This window comes from Leptonychotes weddellii, chromosome 14 (assembly GCF_054177405.1).
Source record: "Leptonychotes weddellii isolate Sample4059 chromosome 14, ASM5417740v2, whole genome shotgun sequence".
NCBI lineage: Eukaryota > Metazoa > Chordata > Mammalia > Carnivora > Phocidae > Leptonychotes > Leptonychotes weddellii.
Genome location: NC_138382.1, coordinates 77,575,795 through 77,588,505, shown reverse-complemented (window position 1 = coordinate 77,588,505; position 12,711 = coordinate 77,575,795). Strand labels below are relative to the sequence as shown.

General features: G+C 51.6%; 1 protein-coding gene across 3 annotated transcripts in view; it reads left to right on the top strand.

Annotated features, from left to right (window-relative positions):
* The first annotated feature begins 576 nt into the window (after nt 1-576).
* LOC102746960 (histo-blood group ABO system transferase 1-like) overlaps nt 577-12,711 on the top strand; it is a 25,740-nt gene continuing 13,605 nt past the window's right edge. The window contains exons 1-6 of one of the 3 annotated variants that reach the window (XM_081803877.1): nt 577-649; nt 4,200-4,250; nt 5,134-5,187; nt 5,611-5,658; nt 6,618-6,653; nt 7,749-7,877. In XM_081803877.1, the coding sequence (XP_081660003.1) occupies nt 5,165-5,187; nt 5,611-5,658; nt 6,618-6,653; nt 7,749-7,877 (236 nt within the window). In that variant the 5' untranslated portion in view covers nt 577-649; nt 4,200-4,250; nt 5,134-5,164. Of the gene's footprint in view, nt 650-736; nt 1,401-4,199; nt 4,251-5,133; nt 5,188-5,223; nt 5,659-6,617; nt 6,654-7,748; nt 7,878-12,711 lie in introns of those variants that run through there. The other 2 variants (XM_081803876.1, XM_081803874.1) reach the window with 2 other exon arrangements.

The window sequence follows — 12,711 nt, the reverse complement described above, 5'->3', positions numbered from 1 at the left end:
ATCATGACCTGAGCCTAAGGCAGATGCTTATCCGACTGAGCCACCCAGGCACCCCAGAAATAAACTGATTTAATTTTTTAGGTTAGAAAACAAATAAAAACAAGTAAATTAGACATCCCCATTCAATAAGGAAAAGAAGAGCAAAATAAGGGAAGCAGAGAAAAGGACTTGGTATGGATAAGAGGAGATATGAATTACCATTAAATCTATAAACTATTAACAAAGGTACGCCCCTCCTGCCTCTCCTTCTTGTGTTCTCTGAGTGTGGCCCGCTAGCCCCACCGCGCCAGCCGCCTCGGTGTTTCCTCCTTTCCTGTCCAGAGTGCATGTGACATTCGTGCTTTGCATCCAGGATCACAAGAGAGCTCCCTGCACATGGCCAACCCAACCAGTGAGCTGATGGGACCTTCAGCTTCACCTGGGCCAACCTGCTCTGTGTCAGAACGGGGGACTCAGAAAGTGAAGTGGAAAGTGCCAGGACCCCGCCCGGCCCATCCCTGGCCAGGACTCAGTTTTGGCCTCAGCAAAGTGATTTAGGTAACCCAGCCCTGAATAACTGAGACTTCCTCTCCACAGGTTTCTGCAGAAAGAGTGCCAACTTCTGGCTGTGCAGGTCCCTGCTCTTTGCTGCTCTCCTGGGCTTCTTCAGGTAAGATGGGGGGGGGGGGGGCGGAGGGAGTGGTCCTGGGGTCCCGATGGCAGGGTGGGATTTATTATGGCGTATTTGACAGATAACACCTTTTTTCCTTTTTTAACCGCATTTCCTTAGTTTTAAAGAAACAGTAAAGTTTGTTTTAAAACGTAGTAAAATTTCGTCCCCTTAAAAAAATAGAATCGAGTGGATACTTTTTCAGTTCAGCCGGTCTTACCCCACAGGGTGAAATTGTCCCTAGCCTCCACTTCACGGTGGATGCTGACTGTTTGAATATATAGTTCAGACCACAAGAAGGCATTTGCGGTTAGTGGTTAAGTTTTAGAGCTATACACGTTTTCACTGATGACCTTTGTAAAGAAATTTGTTAGTGGGGCGCCTGAGCGGCCCCATCAGTTAAGGGTCTGACTCTTGGTTTCGGCTCAGGTCATGATCTCAGGGTCATGATCTCAGGGTCATGAGATAGAGCCTCATGTCGGGATCCACGCTCAGTGGGGAGTCTGCTTGAGATTCTCTCTCCCTCTCCCCCATCCCTCCCCACACCACTCACACTCTGTCTTTCTAAAAAAAAAAAAAAAAGAAATTTGTTAGAAGGAGCTTCCATTTATTGGATTTTTATTCTGTGCTAGGCACTGAGCAAAATGCTGATGGACATTCTTGCACCTTCTCTCGACAACCTATAAGATATGCATTATTATCCCCTGAGAAACCGAGGCTCCAGAGGTCCAGGTGACACCCAGATTCCAAGGTAGGAAGTGGCCAGGTCAAGATGCAGACCCTTCCAAACCCACTTCCCAGGCTCCTGTGCATCTCATCTCAGGGCTGACAGTCCAGCCAGTGCATAATTTGGAAAACGATGTTCTTGTGCGGTTGGACAAATCAACACATTGACCTAGGCAGGTGTTTACTGAGCCTGGTGCTCCGGGGGTGGGTGGGGGGTGTGGACATGTCGCTGTCAATGGGACAGCCCCCTGTCCTGAACAGTGTCAGGTCTGGAAGGGGGAGTAGGCAGGGGATAGGCTGTCACGCGAGTGGATAGAGGGTTTCCTGGATCTCCTGGGTGGAAGACCCCCCTTGACCTCCCAGAGTTGGAGACTTGCCGGGGCTTCACAGAGCAAGTCTGCTCTAAGCAACAAGTGCAGCCCCTTACATATGGAGCAGAGACGGGGGCTGGGGCGGGGTGTGACATTGCAGGTGGTCTCTGCCCACTACGTGGGGGCTGCCGACCTGCAGAGGCACCTCCCGAGCTGCCGTGCTGGCCTCCTGGGGCCCGGCCCCACTCCAGAGCTTGCCTGTGTCGTGCTGTGGGCCACGGGGCTGAGCTGGCTCCACGGGCTGTCCCGTAGATGAGCCCGGCTCCACCTGACTTTGTGCAGCAGGAGAACGCCGTTCTCTGAACGCAGCCCGTCCCAAAGTCTGATTCTGAGAACGTGTCCTCACCTTGCATGAAAGTATTCTTCCTCGTATCATAAGGACCCCAGGGAGCGCCGAGAGTCTGTGGCACCTTCCGTGTCATGCCTTCGAGTATTTGGAGCCACCTGTCACCGTGCCCTGCAGCTTCCCTCTGTGACCCAGTCTGAAACCCCTCACCCCGTCTGGCCTGACCGTCTGTTACACTCAGGTGCCCAGAGTGGTGGCCCGACGGCTCTGGGGTTGGGCGTGAGGGGTCTGGTGTTGGAGGTTGGCGTTCGGGGGTCAGGGGTCAGGGGTCGGGGTTCTGGCCTCTATTCTCGATCTAGATCCCGTGGTTCTTTTGACTTACTCATCCAGCACCCTCTTCCTCTGCATTGTTCTGTGTTTACATCTCATTTTATCTTCTTTTCCCCTCATTTCGACATACCTTGGATTGCCTTTTTAATTTTTTTAGACTGATAAATATTCAGAACCCAAAAGATTCATCTGATTATTTTCTTCTTGGTATAAATTTTCTTTTAGAGCAGATTATTTTTCTCCTTGGACGTTGCCTCCTCACGTGCTCCTTTCATAAAATTTTTGTGGATGTAGAATTTTTACATGTTTTGTTTGAGTATAACTTAAAAATCCCATCCTGATGTGAGTAAGCCTATATGAGCACCTTCAGCACTTTTCAAAAGCTCACAATAGGAGCTCTTTTTTCAAATGAACATTTAAATTTTAAAAGATGACCTCAATGTGCAAAGAGTGATTTAAAAAATCTCTCGCTGCCTTTTGTTTTGTTTTGTTTTGTTTTAATTGACACAAACCAGGATAAGTCCTAGGACAGAATTCATCGATGGGCAAAATTATCTTCTAATTTGGCAAAAGGAAGAAGTCCCCCACAGACGGAGCCCCAGACTTAGCTACATCGCGTTTTTGGCTCCCCAGGGTTCTGCCGCCAGGCTCCTAGGGCTGTCGACACCTCTTCTGTCTGGTCTGTGCCCATCGGGGCCCCTCCTTCCTCACCAGTGCCTGCTGGAGAGTGGTGTCACCAGGAGAGGTGGTACCTACAGGGGTGAAGCCGGGGAGGGGCCATGACGTGAAGTCTGTTCTGGACGATTTGAGTTTGAGGAGCCTGCGGACCTCCAGGGAGCGGTCTGCGTGGAAAGAGAGAATGTGAGGTATCCGCACATGTGGGTTGCTGCAGTCTGAGAGCCAATGAGGTCATGAGGAGGTGGGCAAGGTCGTGGGGGATGCAGCGTCCCGTGTTCTCCCCGTGGGTCCCCCTGTGCTGGCACCATCAGCTCAGCTGCATTCATGCATTCACCTCTGTCTTGCTCATGCGTTCACTCCCTACACACCTGTGAGGCTCCAGCCTGGGTACCTGGGACCCCGAGGAGATTCAGGCACTGTCCCTGCCCCGAAGGTGGCAATGTGGGGGGGGCTGAGGTTAGATGCTCACACCCTAACCCAAATCCCACCCACGCTGCAGGGGGGAGACCACTTCACAGGGACACACAGAAGCTTCCTGGAGGAGGGGGTGCTTATTCTGGGACCAGCAGTGCTTGGATGGGGGAAGTCAGGGCAGGGGAGGGTAGGGCAGGAGAGCTAGTCAGCGTTACATCACACACCCCCACCGTGTCCCCAGTATTCATTGAGCGAGCGGTCGAGCCACAGGTAAGACTGTGGTTTCCTCCCTGCTCTGATGCTCAGCAAGCGAGCCACGGAGCTTGTGACCTGCCCTTCGGCTTCTGTTCTCTATGTGACGGTGTTGTTAGAAAACAGGAAGGAGGCAGGGCTCTGGACTTCAGCGTGTCCGCAGATCACCCGAGGAGCTTGTTAGGAAGAGAGATTTCTACACACACCCCTCCTCACTGCTCAGGGCTGTGCAGGGGGTCTGGAACCGCATCTAGGTGAATCTGATGCCGGGGTCCCCATCCACGCTATTGGTTACTATGGTGATGAGATTGTGTTACAATGGTCCGGTTGCCTGGCAGGGATGGGGAGGGGGCAGCGGGGCTCTGGTTGGGCCCCATGTCTATTTTCTCAGGAACCAGAGGCCAAAAGGATCGGAATATGTGTGTTAAAGTCTCAGCCTGTCTGTCCTCCTGCCCAGCGAAGACTCAACTTCACACTCTTGTTTGTCCCCCAGCAATGTTTTCAGCCTGATTCCCGGATGGGGGCAGAGAAGAGAGTCTCAAAGGTAATGGCGGAGTCTTTGGAGTCAGGGTGGTTCCTTCTAGAAAGATCTAGAACAGAAGTAGAAATACACGTATGTATTGAACTGGAGATAATTATAGCCAAAGAGATACTCAGTTACCAGGGTGACTCCAAGCTCCTCCCTCTACTATGCTTTCTCAAACCTTGCCAAGGACAAGGCAGAGCTGTGACCTCTGTTGGAGAGGACACGTTCACAGAGGTGACGGACTGCCCAGCAGGCTGCACGGCAAGGCCGGGCCTCGGGGAGGGATGGCGCATGGCGCTGGTTCCGGGTCCCCTCCAGCTGCTTTGATGGGGCCAACCGGGGATGGGGTGCCCTCTGATCCCAGGAGGGCCCAGGCCGGGGGAGGCCCAGTTGTCCTCTCAGAGCTAATTTCTTCCAGGGCCAGGCCTCTCTGGCCAGCCTGCAAACAGGTGAGATGAGATCTCCTAGCCAGTGCGGCGGGGCACAGCCTGAGAGCCAGATCCTGACCGCAGTTCTCCTCCCTCTGTCCAGCTGGTTGGACGGACAGGTGGCTCGTGGGGCCATGCTGGCATGACTAATTCCCTCCAGCAGCAGTGACGTTCCCTCCGCCCCCGGCCCCGCCCCGCAGGGCCAAAGGGACAGCCTGCCACTGAGGTCATGGCTTTCACTCCTGGCTCTCCACTCGCCAAGACTGGCCTTCCCGGCCTGCAAGATGGAGGACGGCCCCACCAAGCTTCCTCCGGGAGCCTACCTCCTCTCCTCCCTTCCCCAGGACTGGTTGGGGTCAGCAGGGATGGGGGACTCACCTTTGCCTGGGGCGCCCCCTCTTGAGGACCCGGCACTTTGTTAGCAGTCGCTACTTCTCATGAAGTGACTCAGATGGAACCTTTCCTCTCTGCAGCCAGGATGACTGCTGCGTGGTCCTGCAGCAGATGCTTGAGACAAAGCAGTTCAGGTAAGGGGCGGGGAGCTGGGCTCCCCCAGATGGGAGGGACCTGGCGGGGGATGTTGCCAGAGCTCCCTTGGGATCCCAGGGCCCACCTGGGCGGCCCTGGCTCCTGCCCTCTGGTCTCCGCACCTCCTCCCTGCAGAGAGGGGCTCTCCCCAGGATGTTGTCACCCGCCGGTGTGAAATGCCCCTTAGGCGGAGCTGTGCGCCAAGCTCCCAGACATGGCCAGTGTGTCCACGTTTCTCTGTCCTGTGTCGGACCCCTGCTCTACTCGCCTGGCCACACGGCCCAAGCTTTGAATCACATGAGGAGCTTTCCTCCGCAGGGGCTGTGCGTGGGTGGCCCTGGAGGAGTCCTGCCTGTGTGGCAGGGCAACGTTTCTCCCAGGACCCGGCCCCGGGCTCTGAGCACTCTGTTTCTCTCCCTCAGTGGAAGCAACTGCCACCTGGGCACCTGCAGAGTACCTGAGGTACCCAGGTATGGGGGACACCTCTTTGGGCTGTTTCTGTGCCTCTTTCCAAGCAAGTGAACATGTGCCTCTCCCCTCCGCTTCCGCATCCCTCCGCCCCTCCCAAGGCTGGTTCACAGGGAGGGAAGAACAAGGGGTCCGGGGAGAGGAGGGTAATGAGGGTCAAAGAAGAACAGGGGGAGACATTTGATGGTGGGAGTCACAGGGGCTTTCCACTTGACCTCAGGCTTTGTGGCTGCCTCAGCTCAGGTGTGGTACCTGTGGTGGACTCAGTCCCGCCTCCTCAGCCCTCAGCTCAGTGGAAAACTGGACCATGTGGCCAGGGAGGGCATGGGGGACAAAGGAGGCTGCCGGTAGGTGGGGTGGGGGTGGGCGGCGAGGTACATCCTGGCACAGTGTAGGGGCTGGATGGGGTGGGTGTGGGCCAACCCTCATCCTCCCACCCCCTCAAATAAAAGCAGGACACGGGACGGGACCTTAGTCACAATGAGGCAGGAAGGGAGTGAGGTGGGCAGGCAGGAAGGAAGCGGGGAGGAAGGGAGGGAGGTAGGCATGAAGGAAGGGAGGAAGGAGGGAGGCAGGCAGGAAGGAAGGGGGGAGGGAGGGAGGTAAGCAGGAAGGAAGTGAGGTGGGCAGGCAGACAGGCAGGCAGGCAGGAAGGGAGTGAGGTGGGCAGGGAGGAAGGGAGGGAGGGAGGAAGGAGGGAGGCAGGAAGGAAGGAAGGGAGGAGAGAGGGAGGGAGGCAGGCAGGAAGGAAGTGAGGTGGGCAGGTGGACAGGCAGGAAGGGGGGAGGGAGGGAGGGAGGTGGGCAGGAGGGGGGCGGGCGGGCGCCCTGAGGCTGGGTGCGGGCTCCTGGCAGAGCCGGCCATCCTGATGGGGAGGACGGCGCCTTGCAGCTGTGGACACAGACTAAGGGGCTCTGAGAAGTCTCCACTCACTTCTCCCTGACGCACATCTCCTCTGCAGGATGGTTTACGCCAAGGCCCAGGTCCTCAAGCCCACGTGAGTGCGCAAGTCCCTGCTTCGGCCTGTGGTGGCTCCCTGTCCCCGAGGCCTCAGGCTTTCCTTTCTCTCGCTCCTGTCCAGGGCTGCAACCTTTCTGTGCCTTTTCTCTTCCTTCTTTCACCATCTTGCCGTGACCGGGCTCATTTTTAATGGGTCTGGCGCCACAGAGGGCGCCTCTGACTCTTGGTCCCGGGGGCCACGGATGTCCATAGAAGGCACAGAAGCCTCTCTTATCTCTTCATGGGGACGGACGACAGCGGTCTGGGCTGGCTTGGCCCCGAGGTCTTTCCACAGCTGCTGATGTCACAGGGACCGCAGTTCCGAGCCGGTGCCCACGGTCAGGCCTCCGGAGCCAGCGCCCCCGCCTCCTGCTTGTTCTCCCCAAGATCCAGTGGCAGCCCGTATCTGTGGCCTCAGACAGCAAGGTCACCCAGAGGCCTCTCTGATCAGCCCTCGTTGTACAAGCAGGGAAACTGAGGCTCAGAGAAGTGGAGGTACTTGCCTGAGGCCCCGCAACTGGGGCGGGACAGGTCGGGATCCAGCCCAGGCCATGGGACCTCCCTGCCAGGAGAGCTGGAAATGCTGTCGTTTCTGAAACCAGAACCCGCATCTCCTTGAAGTTCTAGAGCCACCAGCCACGGGAGGCCACGAGCACTCGACATGTGACCACTCTGGAGTGAGATGTGCTGTCAGTGGGAAACACACTGGATTTGAAGCACTTAGTCCCCCCAAATTTAAAATATCCTCCCAAATGTAAAATATCCCGTTTGCTGGGAAAGGGGCTTAGTTCTTGCCTCACTGAGCTAGAGCTCCTCCCGGGAAACAGGGCTGGTGGCCTCCTAGAAGGAGTGTCCGTGGGCCCAGCGCCCGGCTGGTGGGGAGGAGACACTCGAAGCGAGGGCAGCGAGGGAATGGGAGTGTCAGGGCTCAGGTGCTGAGCTGATGGAGCAAAGAGCACTGGACGGGGAGTCTGGCATCCTGTCTGCTTCTCGCTCTGCTGCTCCCAGACTGTGAGCCTTTGGACAAATGCTTCCCTTCCATGGCCCACGTGTCCACGCCCCGCTCTAACACGGTGTGCCTCGTTTTCCCCAGGAGGGCCGACGTGCTGGTCACGACCCCCTGGTTTGCTCCCATCATCTGGGACGGAGTCTTTGACTCTACCATTCTGGATGCGCAATTCCAAAATGCCACCATCGGGCTGACCGTGTTTGCCATCAAAAAGTAAGTAAGGTCTGGGCAGCGATGCTGAAGAGGGGCACTGGCCCAGGGGAAACCAGGAAGCCCACCCGCAGTGCCGGGAGGGGGGCACTTGTCACTAGGTGTCGCTCTTTTCCAGGATGAGGTGCTCTCGGGGTGGTGGGGAGGCATGGGTAGCTTGGTGTGCAGGTGAACTTGGTGGGATTTGCAGGGGGCCACTAGGCACACCCCTGCTCAAAATAGCAGCCCCACAGCCGAGAGTCACCTGCTCCAGAGGTCAGTGTACGGACCTTTGAGAGCCATGCAGCCTCCACTGACCACTGATGGGGGCCAGCCGCCGGGCCAGCAGCCGGACCCCACCGCAGCCCTGAGGCAGGTGCTCCGTTGCCCTGACCCATTCCCAGAGACGCCGCCTGAGGCTTCCTTTCCTAGTAGCCACGGCGGGTTCAGCATGTGGCAGAGCTGGATCTGAAGTCTCCAGGTTGCACTGACGGCCTTGGGGTTGGCTTGTTTGGTTTGACAACTGGCTTGTATTTTAGGTACCAAATCTGCATCTTCACGCACGGAGTCGTGGACACCTTTGCACACTGACGCCTGTGGACCTTCCTCGTTCTCTTGAACGGCTGCCCGCTCTTATTCCAGAGGCTTCGTTCCCTGCTTGGGCTGTTTCGCGGCACCCTTACAAGTAACGTTTTATCACGAAAGTTTTCAACTGTGCAGCCAAGTCGCCAGAATTGTACAGTGACCGTGTGGACGCCCACCACCTGCATCCCGCCGCTGACGTTGTTCTTTCTTTTTTCCCCTCATTCGCCCCACTTATTGGCATAATGGACACATGACATCGTACAGGTGTCCCGCGTACAACGTAATGATGTGATGTTGTACACACGGTACGTTAACTAACGTCACCATGCTGCGTGTCTCATTCCCAGAGCTTATTTATCTTCCATCTGGAAGTTTGTACGTCTGACCCCTCACCCATTTCCCCAGTCCTGCACGTCTTGCCTCTGGTTAACCACTTACCTGTTCTCTGCTGCTATGGATTCAGGTTTTCTTAGAGTCCACATGTAAGTGAGATCGTACTGTGTTCACCTGTCTCTGTCTGACTGTCTCACGTAGCATAATGGCCTCAGGTTTCAAGCATGTTGCTGCAGTGGCAGGGTTCCTTTCTTTTTTATGGCCGAGAAATATATACCTCATGCTTTGTTTATCTCGTCATCTGTTGATGGACACTTAGGTGGTTTTGTGTTTCGGCTCCTGTAAGTGATGCTGCGGTGAACGTGGGAGTGCAGGTATCTCTTCAAGATACTGATTTAGTTTGGGGCGCCTGGGGGGCTCAGTTGGTTAAGCGACTGCCTTCGGCTCAGGTCATGATCCTGGAGTCCCAGGATCGAGTCCCACATCGGGCTCCCTGCTCGGTGGGGAGTCTGCTTCTCACTCTGACCCTCCTCGCTCTCATGTTCTCTGTCTCTCATTCCTTCTCTCTCAAATAAATAAAAAATCTTAAAAAAAAAAAAAAGATACGGATTTAGTTTTCTGTCCCTGTCTCCATCATCTATCACTTTCTGTGCCTCCAGAAGTGGGGTTGCTGGATCATAGGGTAGTTCTATTTTTTTTTTTAAAGATTTTATTTATTTAATTGAGAGAGCGAGAGAATGTGAGCAGGGGAGGGGCAGAGGGAGAGAGAATCCCAAGTAGGGTCCCTGCTGAGCACAGAGCCCAGTGTGGGGGCTCAGTCTCCCCACCCTGAGAGCATGACCTGAGCCCAAACCAAAAGTCAGATGCTTGACCAGCGGAGTCACCCAGGCGCCCCAGGGCAGTTCTGTTTTTACCTTTGGAGGGGTCTCCCTACTGTCTTCCACAGCGGCTGCGCCAGTTTGCCTTCCCTCCCAAAGGTGCACAAATGGTCCCTTTTTTCCACATGCTCACCAACACTTGTTACCGCTTGTCTTTCTGACACTAGCCTCTTAACACGTGTGAGGTGACATCTCATCGTGGGTTTGATGTGCATTTCTCTGATGACGAGTGATGTTGAGCACCTTTTCATGGACCTGTTGACCATTTGAGTATTTTCTTTGGTATAATTTCAACTTCTTGAGTTTGCTAAGATTTGTTTTGTGGCCTAACACACGATCTACCCTAGAAAATGTTCCATGTGCCTTTGAGAAGAACGTGTGTTCTGCTGCTGTTGGATGGAACGCTCTACGTATATGTGTTAGGTCCGTTTGGTCTGTAGTGTTGTTCAAACACGCTGTTTCCTTACCGATTCTCTGTCTGGATGATCTGTCCATTTTCGAGAGTGGGTTATTAAAGTCCCCAATCAATATTGTATTGTTGCTTATTCCTCCTTTTTGTTTTGTTAGTATTTGCTTTATGAGTTAGGTGCTCCGACATTGGGTGCATAAATATTTACAATTGTTATTTCTTCTTAATGGATTGAGCCCTTTATCATTATATAATAACCTTCTTTGTCTCTTTTGATCATTTTTGCTTAAAGCTTGCTTTGTCTGATATAACTATGGTTACCCCCCGTTTTTTGGGCCACTGTTTGCTTGAAATATCCTTTTCTCTTTCTTTGCTCTTCCTCTGTGTCTCTAAAGCTAGAGTGAGTCTCTCCCAGGCAGAATATTGTTGGATCTTTGAAAAAATATTTATCCATTTAACCATTCAGTGTCTCTCGACTGGAGAATCCTTTTACATTTAAAAACGTCTAAGGTAATTATTGAGAGGTAAGGACTTACTATGCCGTTACGCTCACTGTTTTCTACCTGTGGACCTTTGTTGCTCACTTCTCATCTTTAGCTTTGATGCCTTTATCATGATCTTTTTTGTGTCTATTTCAGGCTTTCCCTCTGTGGTTACTACGGCTTCCATAAACTATCTTCTATTAGTAACCCCCTATGTGAAGCTGATAACAACCTGACTTCAATAGCTTACATAAACTATACTTTTCATCCTCTATCCCTCACATTAGGTGATTGATGCTACAATTTACGTATTTTTAAATATTGTCTTTACGTGAACAAATTATTGTAGTTATGGTTAGTTTTTATATGTAACTGTTGATCTAGAGTGGTAAGTGACTTATGCACTGCCATTACAACATTAGAGAATCTGACTTTGACTCTATGTTTACCATTACCAGTGAATTGTATAAATGTATTAGTATGTTCTTATAATATTAATTGGAACCCTTTTGTTTCTGCTGGAAGAGTTGGATGCCCTGTAGCATTTCTTGTAAGGCATGTCTGATGCTGATGAACCCCCTCAGCTTTTGTTTGGGAAAGGTTTTATCTCTCCATTTCTGAAAATCAGCTTTTCTGGGGTAGTATTCTTTCAATATTTTAATTTTTGTTTATATTTTTCAGAGAGAGAGAGCACGCACATGAGTGGGAAGGGAGGGGAGGAGGGAGAGAGAGAAAAATAAGCAGGTTGGATGAGGGGCTTGATCCCACAACCCTGAGATCATGACATGCATTGAAATCAAGAGTCAGACACCCAACCGACTGAGCCATCCCAGTGCCCCAATATTTTGAATATATTATCTCACTCTCTCCTAGCCTGCAAAGTTTTGTTGAGAAATATTCCCATAGCCTTATGAGAGGGATTACCTTATATGTGATGACTTACTTTTGTTGCTACTTTGAACTTTTTCTCCTTGTCTTTGACTTTTTTTAAGTTTATTTTTTTTTTAATCATCTCTGTACCCCACGTGGGGCTCAAACTCATGACCCCAAGATCAAGAGTCCCATGCTCTTCCAACTGAGCCAGCTAGGCACCCTCCTTGTCTTTGACTTTTGGCAATTTAATTATAATTTCATATAATACAGAGAGATTATATAATTATATAATTATAATCTCTCTGTAGCCCTTTTCAGGTTCAAATTATTTGGGGTCCTTTGAGCCTTATGAATCTGGATGTCCATGGCTCTCATTTGGGAAGTTTTCGGCCATTATTGCTTTAAATATATTTTCTGTCCCTTTCCCTTTTTGTCCTTTTGGGATTCCCATAATGCATACACTGTTTCTTTTCAGGGTTTCCCATGAGCTTCATGGGAAGTCCATAAGCTTCACGATTAAATTTTATTAAACTGGCATGATCACTAATCTACCCATCTGGTCATCCTTCTGTCCATCTGTCAATTCATATTGCTTTTGATATATACGAAAGTAAATCTGGGACATCAGCACACGATCATCAACTAGAGTTCAAGATGTGTTTATGCTTTTTCTTCTTCCCAGGTAAAATGTGCATACGAACATTTGCTGAGTTTTGGCAAATGCATATAGTTGTGTAAGCAGAATCCTTTTCTACTCATAGGACATTCCCACTACCCCATAAAGTTCTACTGTGCCCCTTTCCAGCCAAGCCTCTCCCTCCTTCAGCTCCTGCATCACTGTTCTGATTTTTTTCCACTCTAAGATTATTTTTGCCTACTGGAATTGTAAATTACATACTGTTTGGTCTTGTCTTTTCTCACTAAGAATCATCATTGGAGATTTATCCGTGATTCTGCATGAATGAGTAGCTCTTTTTGTTGCTTAGCATTCCATCATATGGGCATACTCTAGTTGGTTAATCCAGTTTCCTTTCAACAGACCCGTTTCCAGGTTTTGGATATTATGAGTAAATATGAATTCTGTTGAACAAACCTTTTGTGTAAGTACAGTATGTTTTTTCTTTTTTTTTAATTTTATTTCGTTATGTTATGTTAGTCAGCATATATCACATCATTAGTTTTTGATGTAGCGTTCCATGATTCATTGCTTGCGTATAACACCCAGTGCTCCATGCAATACGTGCCCTGCTTAATACCCATCACTGGGCTAACCCATCCCCCCACCCCCCTCCCCTCTA